Source organism: Aquila chrysaetos, chromosome 3 (assembly GCF_900496995.4).
Source record: "Aquila chrysaetos chrysaetos chromosome 3, bAquChr1.4, whole genome shotgun sequence".
Lineage (NCBI taxonomy): Eukaryota > Metazoa > Chordata > Aves > Accipitriformes > Accipitridae > Aquila > Aquila chrysaetos.
Genome location: NC_044006.1, coordinates 22720620 through 22746390, shown reverse-complemented (window position 1 = coordinate 22746390; position 25771 = coordinate 22720620). Strand labels below are relative to the sequence as shown.

The following is a 25771-nucleotide window of genomic DNA, read 5'->3' as shown; positions in this document are numbered from 1 at the left end:
GTGGTTTTACGTGCTATGATCATTTATTCCTGTCATGAGATATTCCAGTTAGAAAAAGTTAATTCATGGTCCTGTTGAAATCGTGGGTTAAAATCACTTTCCTTTAAGCTGCCTGCTAAGTAACTGTCAGCGTGGGGAAAAAACCCCAACAAACCTTCACTGAAATACCAGGGGTTAAGGAGCCTTTGACTTTGCATTTTAATGAAAGACACAACCAGATTCTCCACATGCTTTTGTTGTGTTGCCTGTGCAGTGTGCTTGGGAGCATCTTGCATCAAAAAGTTTTCATTCCTGCTCTGCCTGTACCGAAAGCAGGCTAAGATTTTGGCAGCAACAGGGGAAAAATCCCACTTGTACACAAGGAGAAGCCTCTGTGTAGGCATAGCCGAGAGGATCTCCTATAGCTCTGTACCTGTATATCTACCTTAAGTGATGCTTAAGCAAACAGGGCTCCTGCTGACTTCTGCAGGCAGAGGCTCCAGGCTGTCAAATATCTAGGCAGACCTTGCATATTACAATGCAGACTGTCCTAGCATGAGAGCTGGGAGAGCTGCTGCGAGGAAGCTTGTACAAAATGCCAGAGACGGTGCAGTGGCAACATGAGCCCAGGATTCTTCACCTCCTGGATGTGATTTTCACAACTCAGCACCTTCTGTTCTAAACAACCCTTCTCGAGGGGGCGCGGTGTGTGTGTGTGTGTGTGTGTGTGTGTGTGTGTGTGTGTGTGTGATTTCTCATGTGTTTGCATCTAGGTGCCTTTACAGCATCAGGACATGTACCAGTGGAAACCATAACTGGAAGTTGTGCTTTTGCATGCAGGCTGTGAAAGGGAGTGATGACACAGGAGGAGCGTTCCCTTTCATACTGAAATGCATATAGTTGTAAAAAGAGTGTGTAAAATACAAACGTTAGACATATTTTACAAGTGAGGAAAGGATGATGGAGGTAGTGGCTAAAAACCACTTTGGTGGCCAGTGCCCATGGACCACACAGAAAGTCAGCAGCAAGCTCAGGGCCAGGACTTGAGTGTCCTGTGGAGCCATGAGAGGTGCTTTCACTGATGGTGAGAAAACCCCTCCAGTTGCAGACTTACCTCGGTGGATGGCTCACTGCATAGCCTTTGCCTTCAAACAGAAATACCCAGGACATCCCCAGCATTAGTGTTTCACAGAACTTAGTCATGAAATGGCTCTGATGGATAGGAACATGCTGTTAGAGTTCACACCTTCCTTCACCTTGAAAGCTTTAACCCATACGTGTTCCCCACATTCACTTTTCTCCTCACAGCCTTCCCACCACTGCTCCATCATGTGGCATCCAATCTCATGGATACCACGTGCCCAGTGGTCACCCAAGCACTGCAAGCTGGTCATTGTCTACGTGCTGGTGCTCTTGGTATCGCTCAGCTTTGCTTCAAGACAGAGCAGACCGTTTAAACATCAGATAGACAACAGAAGTAAGTACGAATCTCACCTGATGTAATGTGATGGACTCCTGTATGATGACCCCGCGGTCTCTGGTGCATTGAGGGATCAGGGTCGGGCTGTCAGGCAAAGTTCAGCAGCAAAGCCCTGTGGGTGCTTCTATGGCGAAATGGTGGTGTGGGGTCCTGTACTTCCATTTACGCTTTTAAATGCATATAGAGAACCGAATGTCCTTCTCACAGCCCTTAATAAGTCAAGGGAAATAGCATAGTTTGTGTTAAATACCAGAGAAGACCCTAATGTACAAAAGATTGACAGAGAAAACTTAGGGCAGTATACATCGAATATTTAAGCACCAAATTTTCAGCTGTGTTCTGTAGACCTGGGGTAGTTCACAGCTAGTTCTGCAGAGTAACAAGAAAGCAAGGGCCAGAAGCTTAAGTTCGTTTTACAGACACCTTAATTTCTGTCGGGAACCATGAGTTGTCTGAAAGTCAAAACACAAGTGGTTGAAGCGTCTCCATTCAGAGATGCCATGAAGAACTGAGGCTGGCCAGGTGAGGGACAATACCATATATCTCAAGTAAAAGCTAACACACAGTCCAAAAGATTTTTGAGAAAATCTTTATCGGGAAATCTCATCTTCCCCCAAGGAGCAAAGGCTGATAATTTTATGTGGAGCGGGAGAGAGGGGGTGTGGGGAGTAAGGTGCATGAGCTCTCAGTGGCACACCTTTCCCTATTAAAGAGAACTGGAGATGTTGGGAGCCTCAGTTTTTAGGTTCCCAGGTGAAAAAAATGAAGTTACTTGGGTTTTGGTGGGCAGGACAGGTGTTAAACACTGTGTGGAAAGACTTAAAACATGTATTTATGGAGAAATTTACAGCCAAAGTGGATTTTTTATTTTCTCTGTTCAAGCATCAAAATGCACAGGCGATAATCCTGCTGCCTTGCCTGAGACTTTCATATGACTTGGCTGATAAATAATGCACTTAAATTGAAGTTTATTCCTGTTCCTGACAGTGCTCCAGCTTTGGAATGATTTGGCATTTCCTCAGGGTAGCATCATCTCCATCTACACTTTGTAGATTTTCCCTGTTGTATATCTTAGTCTTTTAATACAATTACACCCCTCCCCACACCTGCTCTAAAACTAGACTAGACTATAAACATCAGCCAAGTGTACTTCAGATGCTTTAAAAGAAAAAAAGTCATCCATGAAAACAGCCTCCTAAGTGAACAAGAATTAGCTTTTTATGTTTATCTCTCAAGTAGAAACGCCCTCTGCAACCCAGTGGATTTGTTAGCCTGTAGAGATAGCGTACCTGGTGCATACAGCAGAAATGGAGGCTGGACAGTAGGACCTTCAGGACTTCAGCTAAGAGTTTAAAAGTGGTGGTACAGGGAGCTACGATGGTCTTTCTGGATGTAGGCTGCTTGTCACCTCTTCCAGGGTTCAAATCAGTTTTAAAGCATGCTGGGCCCTCCTGAATTTGATAGGCTGTGTAGAATTGCAGGTCGGAGCCCAGACGGATGAAAATTAATTTTGCATCTGAATCCTCTTCCTTTGGGCTCTACACACGGAAAGCAACCCTAAAAGGCACCAGAAAGTTGTATGTCTAGCTGCAGCCTTTCCCCTTGGTTTTTTTCCCGGACTACAAATAAGCCATCTAACACACTCAAGATGTTCAGGAAATGCTGCCTTTAAGTACAGTGGAATTTGCTTCACTGACTGCTTTGAATTCCAGGTCCTGAGATTGATCCTTTTTGGTACGTGGGCCGTGGTGTTCGCCCCATCGGTCGGTTTGGGAAGAGGCAGCTGAGAAGCAGCCGTGGCAGCCTCAGGCCTGTGAGCAGGCACCTGGATTTCATCTTGAACGCTTTGTGGGAGCAAAAAGTGTCGGATGCAGAAGACGATGACTGGTGATCCCTGTTCCCCGAGGTGATGACCCAACCTCTAGTTCTTTGAATTGTGCCCTCCCCTGCACCTCAGACCTCCAGTTCTGCTGTTGCTTAGCAGTCCCACGCTGCTCTTCTTTCTGCTCCTTGTGCAAGTTCCTTCAAAAAGAAACATGTTCAGGGTGCAGGTAAAAGACAATGCATAGACACTAGCACTGAGTGCCACCACAGCTTGCAAAAATGTTTCTTCATCTTACATCCCCACCAGTCCCTTGATGCTGTTCACTGTAACATTAGGTTTATCTAAAAACCACACAGCTTTTGTGCTGGGATTTAAACTCTGCAGTGTTAAGTGTATCATGAAACCTTCTTGTCACATTTCAAAGTCAATGGCTGTTAATATGTAAAAATAAAAAGCAATGGTTGGAAGAAAGAAAAAAGGCTCTTACTAATTTTTAATGTACCTGCATTAATGGCATGAAAAGCTGGTGCTCTGTGTGTAGTTTTTGTATAGGCTGTTAACATCCACTCGTAGGAATGTAGCCCTGAGCTACCTACCAGCCCTTCATGATTCTTCCTGTACTGCTGCAGAGATATATTAATGAACAAAAAGGAGCTCCTATCAAAGATAAAGCTCCTATCTTCCCCGCTGAAGGAAAACAAATTAAAAATTGGCTAATTCAACTCTTCAGAGGAGTTTTGTGCCTACTGCATGTGATCGTGCACCATTATCCAAAAGGGATAAGGGCCTAAATGAGCTGATCCCTTTAAAACCACGTAGTTGTTTTTAAGTATGTTACCTGATCGAGTGAAAGTCACTCTTTGAGGATCACAAGCCGTGTACCATCTACTACATTAGTCCACATCAATAAGCCTGCGGTTGTGGCTCAATACTCATGTATGCCACGGTAATTAACTTTGTTATATTAATTTTATAAGAAATGTTATTTATAATATGTTTAATCCTGATTAATAACTATTACCAGCAATAATATTCAAATGCAGTTTAATCTACGGCTTATATCCAAAAAAGAAAGTTTACAATTTAGCTAATGCCCGACGGTTAAATCCAGGTCACGAATCATTCTGCAAAAGACAAATTAGAATAAACTTGCATTTCTAGTTGCGCTGTGTTAGAATTACTACTAAAATTTAATAGTGGTTGAATTAATCATTGCAGATAATTTAACCTTTTTTTCTCTTTGCAAATGGTCTGTCAGCAAAGAGTGGATTTTTATTATAATAAGGTAGTTACTGCTATTTATAATACAATGTACCTGCTGACCCAAAGTGTCACTTAAAACATGCTAGTTTAAATGATGATAATAGCAGACGTATGGTGGAGAAAATACGCTGATAAAGAAATATTTTGATCCGCGTTCATTGCATGGAACTTTGGAAATACTAGACTAAGATTATGGGCAGAGTTCTTGCTCAGTTTGTCATTTTGTAGCAATCCCCATGAGAGCTACAGAAATTCTGCCCGAGAAATTCTGTTTGAGACAGTATTTCGCCCAACGGGCTCGACAGTTTGGAGAAGACTAACCATCAAATGTTCCTAACCAGATTCCTCCCACCCCAGCCCCAGCGGAGAAAATCTGAACCAAGTGCATTAATGTGTGTTCCTCCACTCAGCTAAGCAAGGTGATTCTGAAGAGCTGCCCATCTCCTGGGTCTATTGGGGTCACTCGTGGACAGGCCGTACCTGAGCGCCACGTGCGGCAGCATGTTCTGCGCGCTTCCTGGCCGAAGTGCACACAAATCCAAACAACAGAGAAGAACTTTTGGTTTTTCTTTATGAATCAAGTCCTTGAAAAGGCATTCTTTTCATAAATCACTTTTACTCTTTTATAATTTCTCTTGACAATAATTCTTGGTGAGTATGCAGATAACAACAACAAGGCAAGCTTAATATTCACTCAGACTTAATCAAATAGATAATATAGTCTTCATTTTACCCATTAAAATATTTTCATTTATAAAAATTAATCTAAATATAAATATTAACACTAAAGATTGAAATCACCTGATGACAAAATAATTCTTTGTGTGCTATAACATATGCTTTTATGATTGTTTTAAAACAGTAAATTATATCTCTGCACATATTTGGCACAATAAACATTTGTAAAAATTCAAATGCCTTATAGCAGGTGGGATTTTTTTAAAATTTTTTCTTTTCTTTTTTTTTTTTGCAATGCCTACACAGTACACATTTTTCTGTCAAAGAAGACTGAATATTTTAACATTGTAACACGATAATAGTTGCTTTTCATGCCTCTTAAGGAAAACAACCTATTCCAAACTTTGTTGGCTTGTTTAAATCACACTAACAGAACAAAAGCCAAAGAGTTATTCTATTAAAATTAGTCATTTCTGTATTGATATTACATACACAATATTAGTTATTATTTATTAGACGAATATGTAGACCAACCACCATTAATGACATTTCATAACACGCATACCTGCATAAACCAGAACCTGGGAATGTGTTGTATACATACACGAGAACAGTCAAGGAAGGAGGAGGAGACTGGATAACAAAAAAAATTACTAGGCATCCTACTCTGTTTAATCTCCTTTACTGGATTGCATATATAAATAAAATCTATTCGTTTTATACATATATTTATATATTAAACAGAGTGGGCCAAATTCTGCCCTCACATCTGTGCAAACCAATTTCAGAGAACTAGTATTGTATGAAAGTAAAAGAAGGCATACTTTCACCCAGAACGAACACATTGGGTCAGATCTCGGGCAGAGGGAAATTCCTTCAAGGGATGGAGTGATGCTTATGTATTCTAGGTGGGAAGATGGTTGTATTTATTCCGAGGGTTCCTTACATGCAGCTGGACATCAGGGTACTGACAAGCTAGATGTCAAATGTGGGTGGCAGGTCTGCAACTGGCACCATTTTTCCAACCATCCCATCCAGCCATTCCTCACCTTCCCCACCTGCCACCCTACATCCAGCCTAGCCAGGGAATTTGCCCAATTTTGCTCATATTTGTCCAACCACAGACATTTTGTGGCCTGGGGTCCTGGGAGACTGCTTTCCTGCCGCATGGCAGGTAACGTGTGGCACTCTGCTAGTGGGCGTTCGCTGGGAGCCCAGGGAAAGGAGCAGCTCTCCTCCTTCCCTGCTGCCCACTGCTCTCTGGAGAGCTCACCACTTCTGAACGCCGAGGGGCAACTTGCCAGCCCATGCCCTCCTTCACAGCACGTCTCACATCGACCCAGTCTGCATTTGGGTACCCGCTCTGCACTTTGTGTGGAAGATAAGGGATTCACTGCTTCATCATGCCCTCCAACTACCTCCCTGGTATTCTTCAGAGCTAAAAGTACCACAAATGGGCAAGGTCCTCCCCAAAAAGGGTGAGAGGGACACCCTGTAAGCAGCATCTTCCCTCCTGGCGCATCTGCTCAAGGGCCTTCCAGTTTGTCTCACCTTTCAAAAGTCTCAAGAAACAACAGAAGAAATTTTACTATTCACAATCCAATTAAGAGTGGTGCAATGGTAGTGCGGTGCACATGGCACCAGTGACAGGCCCCAGCTACTCTATGTTGGCTATAGACTAGCAAAGGAAGAGACGTCCGGGCTACATTTGCCCCCTCCTCAGAAAAGCCAGGAAATGGCAGAAGGGAATCTCTTACAGGCTGCAGCCACCCTACAACCACCAGCCAGTCAGCAGAGATCTCATCCACAATGCTTTTACTTTCTTTTTGCAATCTCAAAGATTTGGTCACAATTTATTCGGAACCACAGCATGGTTGGACACCACCAAGAGGACAATGCTACCAAGAAGAACGAGACATACAAAGGTGTTGGTTTCACAACAGTGTTCAGATGTTTCCAGATGCCAGGATCATAACTCAACAGACATCTGGTCCACATGTGCTGCCACCAATTCACAGTTCAACACGACATCCACGTTCCCCCTGCTGCCAAGAGCAAAATACCTAGCTCTGGAGCTAGAACATTAACTCTGCCAAATGTACCCTCAGCGAACAGAGAAGTCTTTGCACATACCATCTCCTCCTACAAACTCCGTCAAAACTTCCACTGACTCCCAGGGAGCAGAGCTACGTGCACCGATTCTCCATTCCCACCACACAGCTGAAAAGCAGCATACACTGCACAGACTTGTTCTTATTGCTCGACAAGGCGCATGCCTACGTGAACAGTAAGAGGCCAGCAAATATGGATCACAGGTCTGCTTTGTTCTTTCTTTTTGTACAAAATATTGGCCTATAATTATGATTGACAGTGTACAAAAACATACTGCAGTTTAAAGACGACATACTTTAGTACAATCAATAGGGAACAAAAGTGCATCTTAAAATGTGGAGCCTTGCTTTTGAAACTCAGCATCCTTTCTAGAGTCTTGTGAGAACTTTAAGGCAGAGTTTCCTTTAGCAGACCACAATGCTGAAGACTTGGACAGCTTTCCCAGTGAGGTATCCAAACGAAGCCCTATAACTGAGGCATTGTGGGTTCGTGAGGGTCCGTTTTCAGCTGGACATACACAATGGCTGTTAAGTAAAGGCACTCTAGTGTACAGCCTTAGGCAGTGTGTTATTGGCAGTAGGGAAGTGTAAGTTTAGTACATCACAGCAGATCCTATAGCAGGTTCCTAGAACAGAGAGGGACAGGAAAGAACAAAAACATGAGCGAAACACAAAACAAGCTTGCTGAAGCTCCTATAGAGTCAGGTCCTTCCCTTTCTCACCTCCCCACTTATTTTCCACATATCTAGTGGCAGACTGCTTCGGGACAGTCAGCTTTTTTCCTTATTCCTGTATGGCTGCCGCAGAAGAAATGATTGACAGCTGTCCAGTGAAGCCTATTTGTTCAAAGCCTGCAGAGCCAATGCGTGGCCTATCTACCCCTTAAATTCCACTTAGGTAACCTTTGAACATTTCTCAAAAATTAGTGAGATTCCAGGTGACTCTCACCTGCTGAGTTACAGTGTGCAGCTGGTTCTGTGAGGGTCTGGCTCAGAAGTATGAATTGCAGGGGACCATTAATTGATTTTTTTTTTTTTTTTTTTTTAAATAAGGTAGCACATTCCTGGAGACCTGGCAGCCAGGGTACATTCACACCGGCTGACATTCAGGAGCTGCTATACTACAGTATACAGTCAGACATCTTCCAGGACACTGGTCGTATTTGTTCAGAGCTGCCTCAGCGGTCTCTATTCTTTTTCCTTAAACTATGAAAAGAAGTTTTGTGAAGATGCTGAAATATATAGCTGCCTACACAGATACCACTGTCTCTCTATTTACTACTTTTAATAGCAGTTTTAAAAACATTTGTTATGAATTTACCATTAAGTCCTTGGCAGTGCTTTTCCTCTCTTTAGTTCTTTGTGTTAGAGATCCTTGAAGCATGAAGTTTCTGTTAAACATTCTGACAGTGGTAACTGGAGAACCATCTATTTTTTCACCTGGGAAAAATACAAAAAGGGAGATTTTTCACAAAACAGCTTGAAGCTGATGTAACAATACTTCTGAAGAGTCACAGCTTCTAGAGAGATAAAACTTCCCCTAAGATGTATGAGGAAAGCTGGATTTAATTTAAATGAAAAACAGCAGGCTGTGATACTCCAAATTTATTAAAGTTTGAGGCCATGTCAATCAGTGGAATTACACAAGAGTAAAACAAGAGTAATGCAAAGTGAAGCAGGCCCTAGAATTGTCAGAGTTAATGCACTGCAGAGTTAAAAAAAAAGAGAACACATGAAAGAAAAAGCACTTTATTTTATAAAGCCAGTTCACAGCCATACCCTAACATACCAGGAACATTGCTGAGCCACATTATATGGACTGAAATCAGCGTACATAGGCTTTAACAAAGCAACAGTGGGTTGTGGAGGGTGGCAACTGGCTTTTAGTAATTAAACACTGCGACTGCTTGGGCCTCACAAACTAACCCCAGGCACGCTGGAGCAGCAGCAGCCCTGGTGCAGGGTCAGTATTCAGCATTCCTCATTTGCTTTTCCCAGCCGTCTGCTTCTGCTCCTATTAATTCACCACTGACACAACTTCCACTGAAGAGAAAGTGGTGATGCTTTTTAACATGACAAATGGGTATTTTATGTAATGCAAGTACAATGGGAAGTGAGGAGGGTGGACATAATTAGGCTTTCTCTGTTCCTTTTGTAACTTGACCTTCCCCCTACTTTGCTGAACTGTACATTACATTGAACCTTATAAAGAGAGACTCTATAATGTATGTAACAACTTAAGCTCACCTTTTACTGGTGGAGCTGGAAGTTTTCTCCTCTGCTGTCTTGATGTGTCTATTGTATGCATCTGTAAACAACACATATGCATTACTCAACTCCATTACAGAAAAAGAGGCAAGATTTCCCCAATGTATTTTGAATACTACATAATGTTCTGGCACCTGGTTTGTTTGCTTTTGATCCCGTTTCCTTGTCAGGCGAACACAGGGAGCCACGTTCAAGCCTGCAACAGTGAGAGCTGATATTCTGCTCTCAATATCTGAAATCTTCAAAGAAAATAAAAGAGAGAGACAGACAGGTGGGGAGGGGGAAAAAGAAGTTTTTAAAATTACTGTGGATGCCACTACTAAAATATATCCCTCCCCCCATCAAATCCTCTTTAATCAAAAAATATAAACAGATGGCTAACTTCTTCAGCAATTCTGATGCTTTTCTGTATTTTTTAGTCCTGATGTTAAAAGGGGCTTAATTTGTTAGTAAAGATGGAGTAAAAGAACAATCCAACCTACCTTGTGACTCCAAGGAAGAGGCATTTTACTCCTTTTGAGGAAAAAAAGAAAGGAGGAAAGAAAACCTGTGTCTGCCATCTCCCAGTTACCTTTAGCTGCATAAACCCAAGATCATTCAGGCTATGCTTTTCAAAGGCTACATTCCAAGAATGACTTTGTGGGACACATTTCCTAATTCAGAATTAATTTCATGCACTTGCAAAGTACATCCTCCGTCACAAAATCTAAACATTTGATCTTAAATATTTATAATTTAAGTGTATATGTATGTTATACACAAACATGCATAAATGCAGGTACACACTATATAAAAACACTCAATGGAAAACAAATTGCTAGGAAAAACTAAAGTCCAGGAAAGCAAACATCTGGGGGCGAAAGTAGGCTGATGTTGACACTAGCAGAAACAAATGTTGCCAAAAGGGAAAGAAGTGTCAGAGAAGTCAGACATATAACCTGACTCCTGAATCACGATGACACCTGAAGCTGTTCACTCTGCAGAAGACCTTCCATTGGCCTCTTTGTCTTCCTCCTTGCATAGCTTAGGTCTCTCTCCTCCTCACCTCCCACCCCCGTTAACATATTTACCATAAAATAATGACTGAAGCCAACAAAATGTCACTGCCAGTTCACCATCTAGTGCAGCAATGCACTTCTGACATCAGAGAGATGTCAGACTCTCAGATCTTTGCTCAGTCCTAAATGGAGCATGCTCCTGCTGAGGAAAATAACCAGGTATTTCCCATTAAAGCCTGGCACAGGCAGGTCAGAGTGCCTCGCTTGGTACAGACTGGTCAGTGAAGTCACTGGCAGTGAGTTGCTAGCAGTGTTAGACCCTTGAGATCTGGCAGCGTAACCTCGTTCAGCTTTTAGCACCAGATCATTATGTGTTCTTCTGAGCCCCAGACTTTCTGGAGCCCGCTAGAGAGACGCTAGATCGCAGACCGCAAGAGCAATTGCCTTTTGGCTGGGATGTGTGCTGCTTAGCGGCTAAATCCCAAGGCAGGCTTGCAAGTGGTAGGCTCTGCACTTGGCCTAGCAGCTGGCTGCCGTTGGCCTTTTTCAGTAGAACAGTACAGACGCTGGCTTCTTTTGGGAAGCGCTTTACAACCTGCTGATTAGACAAGCTGTCTAAGACTGTGTTTGCAGCCTGACCACAGCCACGCATGTGACAGAGCACACCACGTGAGCTGCCTGGCAGCAAGGAGCAGGTTCAGAATCAGTATTGCAGTTAACAAGCTGTTGCACTCCCATGTCTGAAAACAAGCTGGGGGAAGAAACAAATACAGTACATCTGGCTGGGCTGAGTTACACATCTCAGTTATGCTTTGCTCAGCTTGTGCGATGCAGTCAGCATCCTTGGATCATCTGTTCACTGTGGTACAAAAGAATATCGAAAGGGCGTGTGTGCAGACAACAGGTAAGCGCTAGGCAAGGCAGTGTGAAACCTGCAGATAGGGAGGAGCTGCTGTCCTCACCTGAAGCTCTGCGTGATGAACCTGGGCGGCTGCTGTGGCTACCTGATCCTCCAGATCGGCCAGCTCAGATTCTGCAGTGACACTGTTGATCTTGCGCGCGGCGTCTTCCAGGTTGGTCAGCTGCCCCTCCAGCCCATAAACAGTGCTGGCTGTCAGGTACACCTGCAGGGCCAAGGCAGGGAGAGGCATCAGTGATTTCTGTTTTGTGGACACAGAGGTTTGAGCAGACTGCATCTTCTTTGAGCTTCCCTCCTTGCTAACCCGCTACAGGGAGACTTAGCTGGCAGAGGAAAGTCATGGGGGAATAATCTGAAAACACACATCCACAAAGAGAAGGGAGGCATGAGGTGGCTGCACTCCAAATTTCGTGGGTGCTACAATGGTATTTCAAAACAGATTTGTTCCAGATTCACCAGCAAAAAAAAAAAAAAAAAGCTGAAAAGTCTGCTTTCTTATTTTTGCATAACAAAACCCCTAAGTCTACACTGGGAAGTCAACAGATCACACCTCATGTAAAGCTGTGTTTATTGAAACACACCTAATACCTTCTGGCAATCAAAACTCTGTAAGAATAACTGTTCAGCAGCACATGGTTATTAACTTCTTACAGAGTAACTGTGCTTACATGTACAAGACGGTTTTCCATCCCATCCTGCTCTCACCCAAATATACAGCAGCCAAAACCTTCCCACCTCCTGGCCCTTTGGAGTGAATCCGTGGAGGGTCAATAGACTTATCTGGGCCACATACGAGAGAATAACAGACTTTATCATATAGAGATCTTCCATAAAAACAAACAACTTTTAATATTTTGACCCACCTATGATACCTCGGATAACTGCAGGTAAAGGTTTCATTTCCCATTCAGCTCCTTGGAGCAATAATTCATGATACACTGTATTTTATGTGTTTCTTTTATTTCACAAAGAAATATAAGGTACATGGCTGGATGGAATTTTCAAGCATTAGCTTTTGACATCTGTGCTCAAAATTGTGCAGACCCATGTGAAAATACTGCACCTTCTGCCTGTTTACTAGATAGCCAAGAGACTGTTTCCATGAGGCTGGTAACAGCACAGTGGGAATGAAATATATATTCTGATTTTTCTCACTGGCAGCCTCACTCACTCGAATAGCAGTAAAGACTGTGGTGCTACAAAACTTGCATGAATTAAACATGTTCTGTGGGTGACTTCATGGTTCAAGGGGCAAGCAAGCAGGATCTGAACCAGATCCTTGAGCAGATACCTTCACTTCATACATGTTTTCCACTCAAGTCATTGTATCTGCCCACAATTCGTAGATCATGGAGTCCTTTGACACAACAGGTATTCAAATAATTTCTGGCCGTGCTGTGACTTTATGGATCAAAAGTGGTAGATAATGACTAGATTAAGATTTAAGAAAGTGTTTATTTTTTATTATTTTTTATTATATTATTGCTTCTTAATTACTTGCAATAGTTTTTTTCTCCTTTCTATCAGCTGTTTCAAGGCATAACTGTAGATACATTTTTTTCATGTATGTGACTTTGCTAAGAAACAAATTCACTGCATCTTGTAAGACCACAGTCTAACTGCAGGCATGAAATCTTTGAAAAATGAACCTAGAACAAATAAGTGATCTGATTTAACATCTTTGCTGAAGTACTTGGGAGACACAGGTGGGCCATAAAGTTAACATGCTGATTTAAACAAATGCTCCTGCTTTTGTGGGTTTTAATTATTCTTTCCATTCATTTAAATGATACATCTTTGTGGTGTGACATACCACAGCCACTTCAGATTAAAAGGTGATTTTTTCAATTTCCCTACCATGCCTAAAAGCTCAGAGAAAGAAGAAAAGGGAACATTATGAACAGAAACATCTTTAGAAAGTTAAAGAAAAGATGCACTTAAATGCTGTGACAAAATTCTCTGCACACTAAGTTGTACTTTTCAAGAGGGGAAAAAAATATCTAAAGAAAATAGGACTGAGAGAAAAAAGTGGGAAGCGAAAGTCATTATGTTTTTGTAACTCAGTGTCGTGGTTTAACTCGGCAGGCAGCTAAACACCACGCAGCCGCTTGCTCACTCCTCCCTGCAGTGGGATGGGGGACAGAGTCAGAAAAAAATGTAAAATTTGTGGGTTGAGATAAAGACAGTTTAATAGGACAGAAAAGGAAGGAATAATAATAATAATAATAATAATAATAATAATAATAATAATAATAATAATAATAATAATAATAATAATAATAGAATTCAAATATACAAAACAAGTGATGCACAACTGCTCACCACCCGCCAACTGATGCCCAGTCGGTTCCCGAGCACTGGCCCCAGGCCAGCTTTCCCCCTAGTTTATATACTGAGCACAACGTCATATGGTTTGGAATATCTCTTTGGTCATTTGGGGTCAGCTGTCCTGGCTGTGTCCCCTCCCAACTTCTTATGCCCCCCAGCCTGCTCGCTGGTGGGGTGGGGTGAGAAGCAGAAAAGACCTTGACTCTGTGTAAATGCCACTTAGCAACAACTAAAAAATCAGTTTGTTATCAACGTTAGTCTCATCCTAAATCCAAAACACAACACTATACCAGCTATTAGGAAGAAAATTAACTCTCTCCCAGCTGAAACGAGGACACTCAATCAGCCCCTACATTTGTTAAATTTTAATTTGATCGAACATTTTCCTCCTAGATCTAAATAAAAGATTTTTCTAAAGAATATTCTCTTTACCTGAACAATCGTTGTGCTTCTGAACAGCAATGGTGTACTTGCAGGTCTCCACTAAATTATGACCTTATGCACACATTTGCATTCAGATTGTGGAGACTTATTTTACTACCATTTAGGCAGTATAGCTTCCACTAAAACCCACCTGACCCTGTGCTGGTACAGGTGGCCCTACATTCTCCACACTGATGCATGCACAGTCCCCGAAATGCTAGAGAGAGCAAAAATGAGCAAAGTGTCTATATACACCCAGATCCTCTTCCAAAATTTGCTGCAAAGAGGATATGCTGCACGCAGGCATGCTATCAGTTGCACTGGAAAAAGTTATGGATTCCTGGATTTCTAAAGGCATTTTAACTCTGCTATGAAGTGTGGTGGTGAAATCTTGAAACCATGAAGTTTTGCCATCCACTTTGTATCCTGTGTGGGGCACAGAAAGATGTAGCGTGGGGACACAGCAAGGCTGAGCTGGATACCTTATGAACTACGCAGGGAACTGAGAGAAGCTAAACCAGAGATATGCTGCAAAGAGGGCAACACCACAGCACAAAATGCTCTGCCTCAGCGCCCAGTCTCTGCTCAGTGAGAAATGCTTGGCCCAAATGAATGACTGGGGGACCAAGGCACCATAGATGTCAAAGCTCCACAAAGACAGAAGGGATTGTCGGAGTGTAATTGGGGAAAAAAAATGCACCTCAGACAGTTTACGACACAGTTCTCCACAGAAAAAAAATGGGACCAACTCTCCCCAAATTGCTCTCTGTCCTCCTGCAGAATTTCTTAGTTTTTCTGAAGATGTGGTCCAGCCTAAACTTGGATTTTCATTCCGTATTCAGTCTTGTGCCAGATGCATTCTGTGATGTTTGGACCTAGGGTACTTTAGTATTTCATGGGGGAGAAAATCTCCATCTACTTACCTACTTCTATTATTCTGAAAAAAATAAACCAAACCCAACTAGAAGCTGGGGCGGGGGGGTGCACATCTGTCGTGTGAGAATGAAGTGGATATCACGGTAGATGGCATGAGGAAGGCGCTTTGCTCGCCACAAGATCACGTGATACCCTTCTCCAGGCACCAGCTGCCATGGGAAGCCTTTACCATTCTGCAGAGGGCCATATCTGAGCTGCCACACGTCCAGCATCTCCTGCACACATCCTCCTCTCCCACCCTCCCAGCCCTATTGGGGAGGACTCCCTAGCCTATTTTGCTTGTTTGTTTAGAATTGCCCTCCCAGAGAGGAGCCAGGAGCATGGCTGCTGCGTGGAAAACCCTGTGGTGGGGCAGGTTCAGGTGGCTGTGGTGCTCCAGGATGGAGGGGAGGAGATGTCAACAACTAGGAGAGCATGTGGGAGTGAGGAAGAGCGGGATCACCTCAGCTGGCACAGCAGGATGCCTGGGAAGGCTGAGCAGAGGTGGGAAGGAGAGGTTTGGTGGTCAGGTTACAATTGCGAGCTGGTTGAGGAGGAGTGAAGGTGCTCTGGGGTGGGTTGGAGGGCATCCTGTTGGTGTGGGCAGGGGGAAAGGTCCGAGATGGAAAAGGATTTGGAGCAGATGAGGTTAGGAGGGGTAGGGTCTAGTTTGGGAACCCTCGAACCAAAGCAGGGCTGGGAGATTTGAGCTCAGATAAAGGTGTGGTGAGAGGCACAGGGGAGTTGTGGGACTGGTGGGAGGGCTCTGGGGTAGGACAGACCCAGTGCCAGGACCTGCTTTTATTGCCATGGATTATCTCCCACTCAGTCCCTAGCCTGGGGCTGTTGTGGAAGTGCGTTTCTGTGGAGGAAACTGATTTTATCCCCCAAGAAGAGATTCTGTCTGAAAATTTTCTGGGGCTAAATGAACCCAGGATCTATTTTCTTGAATTGATCAGGATGTTAAAATGGGACAGCGTGGATTCCTATGAGATCTTTAAGAGCTCCTAATGAAGGGAAAAATCACTGAAATGTAATCAGTTAAATGTGGGAAGAAGAGAAAATCGAAAGTTACAAGTGTACCAACTCCATTAAGTGGATGCATAAAAATTTCCAATGAATAGTGACTTCCCTTTATGATTCAGCATTGCACTTTTCCCTGCAGATGACAGGTACTCATGAAAAAGGACAGATGATTCGGACGCAGCCAAACAAATGTTTAATTCGGCTTCTCCGGCCTGTTTTTTTAACAGTGCAGCAGGCAGCTCCAGCTCCCTGGGTGCTCAGCGTGGTATGCTGGGGACGTGTGGGTAGAGGAAGAGCTCCTCCACTTCTTCTCTGTGTGAATGGGGACATGCTTGCCCTACCTGTCCTTACAGTAATGAGGCTGTGCTGGGACTCAGAGACATGTGGTTTCAGGCAGGTATGGTGCAGCCGCACAGCCACAGAGGTTCAGGGGGCTTAAGTTAACTTTTGAGACAGAGCTTCTAAAATTAGTTGTAAACCCCCAAAACACCCAACTTTCCCTCTCCCCCAGATATTTGAAAGTACACATTAAAAAAAACCCCAAACAACACAGCTGAGCACCCCTTTGAAACAGGATTTTTTGTTCTGTTTGCATATTTGTTTGATAACTCAAAATTAATTCTGAACATCCACTGATGCTGCCTATGCGCTTTCCCTTTCCAGTTGGCACACACACATAGGTACACTCACTCACACGTCACACTTTCATGTACTGATTCATGTTCTTACGTTTTCTTCCAACGTGGTGAGCTGCTCATCAAGTCTGACGGGGTCCATCCCCAGTGGGAAGGTGCCTCTTCCTCTGTCCTGAATGTCAGCTGGGAGATCACAGGGACTGGTGGATTCTGCTATCAGTTCTTCAGTGGCATTGATGACTTTCAGGACTTCTGTAGATATGTTGCAGAGAGAGACAGCAGAGTACTTCTGTTTTGTTACAAGAGCAGACAGAGAAAACAACAGCATTAAATTAACACAGAGGGGTAATATGTAAAATCACCTTGCTAATAGCTGCAGCTTTAGCCATGCTAAAACGATATACCTGGCTAACTGCTGTGAATGGACACAAGAACTATGTAATGAAATTGGAATCTACTTCTCTTTTTCTCCCTCCCTTTTTCACATATGCACACTGCTACAGCATGCAAAATAACATACACATGCAATTCTTCTACAACACAATTTCTGCTGGAGGGATGGTCCAAATCTTATCCCAAAGGAGCACACAAATATCCAGCTTTAAAATCCAAGTGAGCTAGATAAGGCTATTTTTGCAATAGTGTTTTAAACAGGTTTTAAAATACAATCTTCCTTTTTGGGTACTGGCAAACAGATGTGGAATCATCTGTATCCACATCCACCCGAGCTATCGCACTGCAGCTGCAAACATGGGAAAGCAATCTTCAGCAGCCCTGTGAGGACAGCATTTTACAAAGATGTTTGCTATGAATTATATGATAGCCCCAAAAAACAAAGGTTGAGCTACAAGTGTGTAAACACTTGTATCCTCATTTTTTAAAAATTTCAATCTACCATTTTTTTAGTATTTATGAAATAAATTATATCAAATACCAAGGAAAAGCATGCAGTTTTATTCCCCCCCCCCCTTGTTTTTAAACAACTGTAAGCCTTTTTATCAGTGTTCCTCCTTTGTGATTTGTAATTTGTAATTAACCATCCTGATTCTGATGATTCTCAGAGAGCTTTAGGCTTCAGGACAACTTCTCTGATGGCAATGAAATTTCACCTGATGTACCTTCAAGCACCAAGCTCAACATCCATACTATATAGCTTGGAGATTGAGCCAAAGCTTGTTGAAGCCAATACAAATACTGTCACTGAATTTATGTGCAATACCTTTAGTGTTGCTTTGTCTAAAAGAAAGCGTGGGAAGTTTAGACCTAAACTTAATTCATTCCCCAAACCTGAAAATATTTATGCATGTGAATCAGGGGCCTGGCCATCTGTAAATTTTCCCACAAACAAAATATCTGAGGATCAAACCCAAGGAAACAGAAAGTCTTTGGATTCTACATAGTAAATTCTACAGTTCAGGAAAGTATAACTGATTAAAAATGTCCGTGTGTTACGTAAACATTGTATTAATCAATACGTCGGCTGGCCTCCTAGGCAGGATATAGGAGAAATAAAGTTCCTTTGCTTCACACAAACTCTGGTGTGTTTAACTGGAAAACCACTTTTATTATCTCTTTCCTTTAATCAAGCTCTTCATTTTTATGTTAGATAAGACTTTTACTGAAAAACTACTTTTTTAGCAGTGTGTGCTCAATTGTTGTGTATCAATACATTAAGGCATCGTTAGCACTGTTACTTCTCCGAATTACAAGAAATAATTAGATACATGAGATTAAAGAGAAGGAGAACAAAGTAAATACAGTATGCTACAGCACTCAGATCTTTAGCTTGTTAGGATGGCCAACACAGTCCTGAACAAGCAGGGCCAGGACTCTTTCACTGAGAACAAATACTTGAATCCCATAAATAGCCTACTGTTTTTTCCATTTATTTTCCCAAGTGCCAATTAGGTTAAAAACAGATCAATAATTTTATAGGACAGGAGAGGAAATCAATGTTATTTTGTTTTATTATTTGCTTTTACAAGTACCTAATTCTTATTCTATGAGTAGTGAATATAAAAAGATAAAGGCCAGACACTACATTTTCTTCATCATCTTCACTGATGTATGTTCTCCATTTCAAGAACTGTAGCCTCACTTTAGTGTTCATTATTTCTTAATTTTTTTTTATTATCCTTTGTAGTTAATAATGGATTTAAAAAAAAATTAAATTAAATTAGAAAAACGTGTTCATATACCAGAATATGAGAATCCATATTGGCATTTATTACAGACCAATTACTACAAAACAGGTTTTTTGGTTTCTGTTTTCCTGGTAAAGTGTTCTGTGATAGGAAGCTTTATGAAATCAAAATTTGAGTAAAATACTCTACCTCCTCAATAGGTAATGGATAGAGGAAGAAAAGTTCAATGAGATAGAATAGAATAGAATAGAATAGAATAGAATAGAATAGAATAGAATAGAATAGAATCTTTTTTCAGTTGGAAGGGATCTACAATGATCATCTAGTCCAACTGCCTGACCACTTCAGGGCTGACCAAAAGTTAAAGCATGTTATTAAGAGCATTGTCCAAATGCCTCTTAAACGCTGGCAGGCTTGGGGCATCGCCCACCTCTCTAGGAAGCCTGTTCCAGTGTTTAGACTACCGTCTCAGAGAAGAAATGATTCCTAATGTCCAGTCTAAACCTCCCCTAGTGCAGAAATGTGATTCTTAGCTTTTCTAGAATTTTGAGGTAAGTTCTTAGTGGCAGATGCTGTTTGACTTTTAAAACCAAAGATTCGCTTCCCATTAAACATTGCACAAGGCAGCTAGATGAATGTTCTTAAAAATGTGTGCATCACTGAACGTATCTCGATCCTATCCTGCAGGTATCTAGACACAGGAGTCACAACATTAAAGCTTTTCTTTAAGCTTGTGAAACATCTTCTTTATAGTATAACAAGGATACAGCACTGGAGTTTAAACACTGTAAAGAAATACATGGCAAGCAAAGGTGATTTTCTGTAGAGTATATCTGAAGAGTAGATCTCCCAAAACTTAAGAGCACAAGCAATATTTCAATGTATTTAAATCTAAACTTTGTGAAAGTTTTCTGCTAAAGGATATTTGGAACTCAGCTTTGTCCTGGGCTGTATTTTACACAGAAGCAAGAAGAGATTAATGTCTGCCTGAGGGAGACATAAAATCAACATGTGGGGAGTTCTAGGGTTCTCAAATTGGAAAAATTGGATACTCAATTAATGGTTTTGCATATGTTTTGACCTCTTTTTTGAGTAACTGTCAACTGTCAAAAGCTGTTAAAACAGCCCATGTTCCAAAATGGCCAGTTTGCAAACCTAGTGGGATACTCTAGATATAATTATTTAACATGTGTAAGGAAGAAAAAAAAGGAAAAAAAAAAAAAAAAAAAAAGAAGTGTCCTGGAGTTTTAGTGCTTCACAATCCTCTCCCCTCCCTGACCACCCACGTCAAACCTAGGATTTACGAGGTTCTATAAAAATCACCTAAAATTCACAGACACACGCACACCAAGATCATCCTGGTAGGTGGACATTTCAAATTGCTATAAAGACCTCTTGGCTGTCTAATTTATCTTGCCCTTGCAGGAAAGGTCATTGTTAACCCCTATAAGTGATTCAGAGAGACAGCTATCATGCCATAATGAAGTCTCTCCCGTCTGTCTTGTCAAGCAAGTCAAAGAACTAATATGGATGTTATAGACGCAGAAAGCAATCTCTGTTATGAATATCTAGCACAGAAAAGTTAAGCACAACCATTCTTCTTGAAACACTGGGATACATTCTGGTTTCAACTGTGCTACCCTACTTCTGGATTAACACCACCCCTCCCAAATTAAATCGATGCAGCTGATCCAAATTTGAGTGTTTCTACTGGTTATGAGAATCTCATTTTTTACGGAATTCAAGACTAAGAGTTTAATGGAATAAGGAAAACATGCATTTATTCTTTTTATGATAATTAATGCCCACACTCACAAATACATTACAGACACAGTCAAAAGGAGATGCTCAATTTCTCCGAGTTCTTCACAGAAGAGTTTTAAAACCAATGAAATACTAAAAAAGTGTGTGCACGCAAGCACATGTACATATATGTGTGCATCGTGTATAACAAACAGCATCTTGTAAAACTTCTTTACTGTCATTTCTGTGTGTGGTTGGACAGATGGAAAGGATTTGTTTTGCTGAAGGTTGTTTCAGTGGTCTAAGCTAGCTCTTGCTGACCGTTAGCCATTTCCCTCCCCTTCTGCTGTCTCTCTTTCCTTGCCCTGCTGATGCTGCCAATATTTCCTTTGTTGTTTTACTTCAGGATGCTACACTGGAAGGTGCTTTATAGAACTGCATTTGCATCTTTGCACGAAGGATGATGAGTAATGGAAGGAAAGCGGGATGATAAAACAGAAGCAATGTAAGCATCCAAACTGCTGAGAGTAGGGGAGCATTAAGTCCTTGTATGAATCTCAGCAGCCTATGACATTTCCACATCAGGTTTCCTTTGCATGAACATTACTGCTTTTATTTTTAATGCTCTTAAAGTAGTTACATTCTCTATCACTTGCACTAATTTTTTCTCCATGTTGTACTCCGGCATTAGCATTTTCTCTTTTTTGCTACTATAATGTTACGCCATTGTTAGGCTCTATTAAACTGGCATGGGAGGCAGTGACTTACAATACAATAGAGAACAGTTGACATCAACAGTTAGATCAAGAAGTAGAGCAAGAAAAACTTTCCATCACTAGCAGCTCTGGCAGTATTGACCACATCCTTGATGGCTTGTAGTGCAATCATTTTTAGCTCCAGTCTCAAGCCATTCTATCATGGTCCAAGTTGCGTGCCCGTTTCGCAGTCAGTAACCCTCATTTTTTTTGCAGGGAGTTGAGGGGGGCTGGGGAAAAGATGAGTTTTGATTTGCCACTGGTTGATTCATCTTTTCAGAGTAACCTGACTGAATCCAAACTTGATGAAAAAAAACCCAACACCCAAACCTGCCTCCCTCATCTCCCCACCCTGGGGGACTTCATTGTACAGCTTTGAGAAGGCCCTGAAAAGCCCACCAAAAGTCCATCTCCTTCACAGGCAAGCAAGGTCTGGGACACCAGCCAAGTCACAGTGTGGGAGGAACAGGGCCATCAATGCCCAACTATCAATGGCAGGCATCAACCCTGACATCCGAAAGATCTTTGGCCTAAAAGTGAGCCCTAACCACTCATTACCACAAAGACTGGGAAAGAAAGCTAAAATTTGCTTTGAAGTTTGGTGGAAGACAAGTATACTATGATAAACTGTGGTATTAGGGAATTACTTTTCTGGGCAAGTTTAAGACTTCCTGCCTTGACCTTACCATCAGGATCTTCATTAATGGGAACTCATTTAGAAAAAGAAAGCTAAATTATCTTACAGAGTGAGCTATTATTCTACTGACAATCTCCAAAGTATGACACCGAGAAATACAGTCCCCCTTTTTGATTGTGCTAGGTCATTCCAAATATTAAGATTTTTACTAACGAATTCAATCCACTGTCCTAATGTAGTTACAGATGTTATTCCTAATAATTTGTAATGCCTCATTTCTAGAGACAAGTTGCTTATAATCATGAGAAAAGAAGTTATTTTCTAAGAGGTGAAATATTATGGTCCATGTTGGAAATGGAAATATTTAAATCTTAAAATCCACACAGGACTGTGTAAGAGTATCTGTAATGGACACAGGCTAGCGACATTGCACAATAGGAAAAACATTTTTTCTTTAAAATCATTCTTGGTATTTTTATTAAATAAACCCAAGATGATTAAAAGGTGATTAAAATTCATAGTACAAAATTTAACTCTGAGAGTAAGGAAAAAAGAAAAAGCTGAGAGGGGTGTTTTGCTGAATTAAGCATCAACTTTTGACACTAAAAAGTGACTCTTCTTATATGACTGACAGAATGCTATGGAATTAATTTGCTTAGCACTACACATGACATACTAAAAATAGCATGTATTTTAAAATATAAGATAAGCATATATTTGCTCAGGGAATAAAATGAAAATCTGTTTTAATATCTGATTCTCATAAGCTGAGACTCAAATAGCACAGAATATGAAACCTCCTCCCACCTAGACGAATGATAAGCAATAGACACTAGCAGCAAAGTGAGAAAGTGCTTATTCACTGTGTACAATCTCTACGATGAATTAAGGGTTTTGTTTATTTTTTAAATTGGGAGGTTAGAAAGATTTTTGAAGACCACTATGGTCAGAAACTGCTACAAATCTTATTGCTGAAATAAAATTTTAATTTTTTTCCTTCCAAATTTCTTAATATAGCTGAGTACATGAGAATAGGAAGATCATACACCTTAGCTTTGTCTTCTGTTCTTCCTTACTGATAAAACCAAATTCTCATCACAAAGCCAAATAAAAGAGCCAGTCTCCTCCACATGTCAACTTCATGCTCATCATTCCCATTGTAACACAGGGCTAGCTGTGATTATAAAATAACTTTCTGCAGTGATTATTGATTGTGGCCAAAAGGTATGATTTTTCAGGCCTGATATTTCCAGGAAAACATTTTGAGTTTGAGAATTATGCTTGGGAAATGCAGAAACCCTCAATATCACTTTATAGCATCTCTAACTACGTAAGAGATGTAAGAAGACACAGACAAAACAAAGCATTCTCACCTGCTGCAATACAGTGGACAAAAACTGCAGCTTTAAATGAAGATCAAAAGCCTTTTGTTTTTCCTAGATAGTGGGAAAGCAGTTAAATAAAAAGGCAGAAAAGTTATATTAACAGCTACAGAGGTTAACATTTCTATACGTTCAGAGTTACAGAGAACTTTAGGATGAACAGCAAGGATAAAGAAACTAGCAAATATAAAATACCACAAAATTTAGAATTTACATTTATTGCTAAAATATTTAAAACAAAGCAATGCCTAATTTATTTTTGTTTGTGGGATCTAGAATAACAGATCTCATTAAGACAGATATTGCAAATGACACATCATTTTTTGTAAAATGAAACAGATGGGAAATACTGATTTTCACCATCACAAAATGAAGCAGCACTAGCAATAGAAAAAGAGTTTTGCAGCAGTGTTAAGAAGAAAAGCCATCTATCTTCAATTTTTGGGTCTACACAATTGCAATTTGGACACTGGATGTGTTTCTAGTTACAAAAGGGTCTGCACCTCACTTATGCCACAGTCAGATGCTCACATCGGAAACCCCTGGGCTGAGTTAAGTCAGATATCTTGTGCCAAATCACTTCCTACTGTTTGCTGCAGTCCCTCTCGTGGACTTCACTGGCCCAAAATGAACAGCTAAAACCATTCATACTACCGCTCGCCAGTGTCAAGTCAGTAGGCTTACCTTAATCCCCCTAATTTACTTAGGTCTATTTAAACTAAACTGACCGGTTTTGCCTTGAAGTAATGCCCCAACCACAGTTACCCTGTGGGCTGTGCTGGGACAGAAGTACCATCCGGCTGAGGAGCAGCATTTTCTTGAACCTCTTCCAGCTAGATCTGAAAGAGCTCATCTGTCACTGCCAAGTCTCTGGGCTGCTTACAAAAGAAGACAAGAAAATAGTAACGTTTTTATTACAGTCTCTTCCCTGCCGTTTTGTTACAGCAGCTCACACTAATCTTCACTGATATTCTGTAACTGTATCTGCAAAATGGCTTTTACATTTTCTTCCTAGGTAAATAAATCTTTGGTGGTCAGACAACTGAAGGAGATTCCCATTGCACGCATGCTGGACAGAGCTGGCTTGGGCATGCATGCACCTAAGTATCAAACCTGAGACTTTGAGAATCTTGCTTACAAAGACGCTGCATTCCCCGCGTGAAGCCAGCTGAAGTCTCACCTATTCTGCACTTCCCCAGGTAGATTCAACAGGGCTTTGATTCAGTTACTTAAACACAGGCAGACAAGGTGCAACTTGAAACAGCTTGAAGTATCTGAGGATTTTCAAACAACGCTGTCAGATATGTCAGGGACCTAGGAGATGCGTCTTTCCTCTGGACTAGCAGCTTAAGGCCCTGTGGGATACCCTAGGGCATCTCAGATGGACTGTCTATATCCATACTTACACAGCTGTATTGAGCCCAGAAAGTGTCAGAGTTGGAGGAACACAAACATCACTGCCCACTTCTGAAAACTTTTTAAAAACAAATGTTTATGGTCTGGAAGCAACTATTTTGCTTGAAACCAAAGACTCAGATTTTGACCCAACAAACTTAGGATCAACTTAATTTTCCATACTAAAGACAATAACTAGTAGTAAACACATGGGAGAAATCTCTTGAACAGGATTTTTGGCCAGCAAAATACTTAGTCCTCAGTTTAAAACTGAACATATACTTGACTGCTTTGTTGAATTGAGAACTTAAAACTTTGGATCCATTAGCCCAATGTGAAGATTAAAGTCTCATACTGCTTTTAGAAGAAAAAGTCACTGTTTCACCTTCCATAACCAAAATCTTTTTTCTCTGCTGTCATTCAAAATCCTGTGTGTAGATTATCTGCAGTTCATAAACTTTAAAGATCACTTTTTACAATGCTGCCCACATTCAGTTTTCAATCCTGGACTTTGGAAGACTGCCCAGATAATTCACATCATAATAAAAGCTGTGATCCACCAAAACACAAGAATTATTCCAAGCATCTTGCACACAAAAATGTGAAACAACAGAGACACAAATACCTTCTGAGTTGTTAACCCAGGAAGATGTCATTGTATTATACCATCCAGCTTTATTAACATAGTCGTAGCAAAGTAGTAAAGTTACTACACTTACGCTATTACATTTTCTTGCTTAAGTGAGCCATGGGGTTCTGGCTCCTTTAGGAACTTTTACTCAGTCATTTCTAAAGCTTTCAGGCATATGAAGCTGGATGGCAGTTTCTTATTAAACTCTGCCCAGACCAACACACCAACCAAAATACC

General features: G+C 41.2%; 2 protein-coding genes across 7 annotated transcripts in view; one reads left to right on the top strand and one right to left on the bottom strand.

Annotated features, from left to right (window-relative positions):
• Positions 1–1206: 1206 nt before the first annotated feature.
• Positions 1207–3460, top strand: PRLH (prolactin releasing hormone). The gene is made up of 2 exons (XM_041122458.1): positions 1207–1456; positions 3172–3460. Exons 1-2 carry the CDS (start codon positions 1207–1209, stop codon positions 3348–3350), a joined length of 429 nt encoding a protein of 142 aa, XP_040978392.1. The 3' UTR covers positions 3351–3460.
• A 1641-nt stretch (positions 3461–5101) lies between these two features.
• Positions 5102–25771, bottom strand: part of LOC115339547 (myosin VIIA and Rab interacting protein) — a 236801-nt gene continuing 216131 nt past the window's right edge. For 4 of the 6 annotated variants that reach the window (XM_030009690.1, XM_030009696.1, XM_030009695.2 and 1 more), the window contains 7 exons: positions 23500–23562; positions 16942–17136; positions 11564–11725; positions 9738–9842; positions 9583–9643; positions 8657–8775; positions 5102–7962 (listed from right to left, as the gene is read on the bottom strand). In XM_030009690.1, coding sequence (XP_029865550.1) covers positions 7930–7962; positions 8657–8775; positions 9583–9643; positions 9738–9842; positions 11564–11725; positions 16942–17136; positions 23500–23562 — 738 coding nt within the window. In that variant the 3' untranslated portion in view covers positions 5102–7929. The remainder of the gene's footprint in view (positions 7963–8656; positions 8776–9582; positions 9644–9737; positions 9843–11563; positions 11726–16941; positions 17137–23499; positions 23563–25771) is intronic. The other 2 variants (XM_030009692.1, XM_030009691.1) reach the window with 2 other exon arrangements.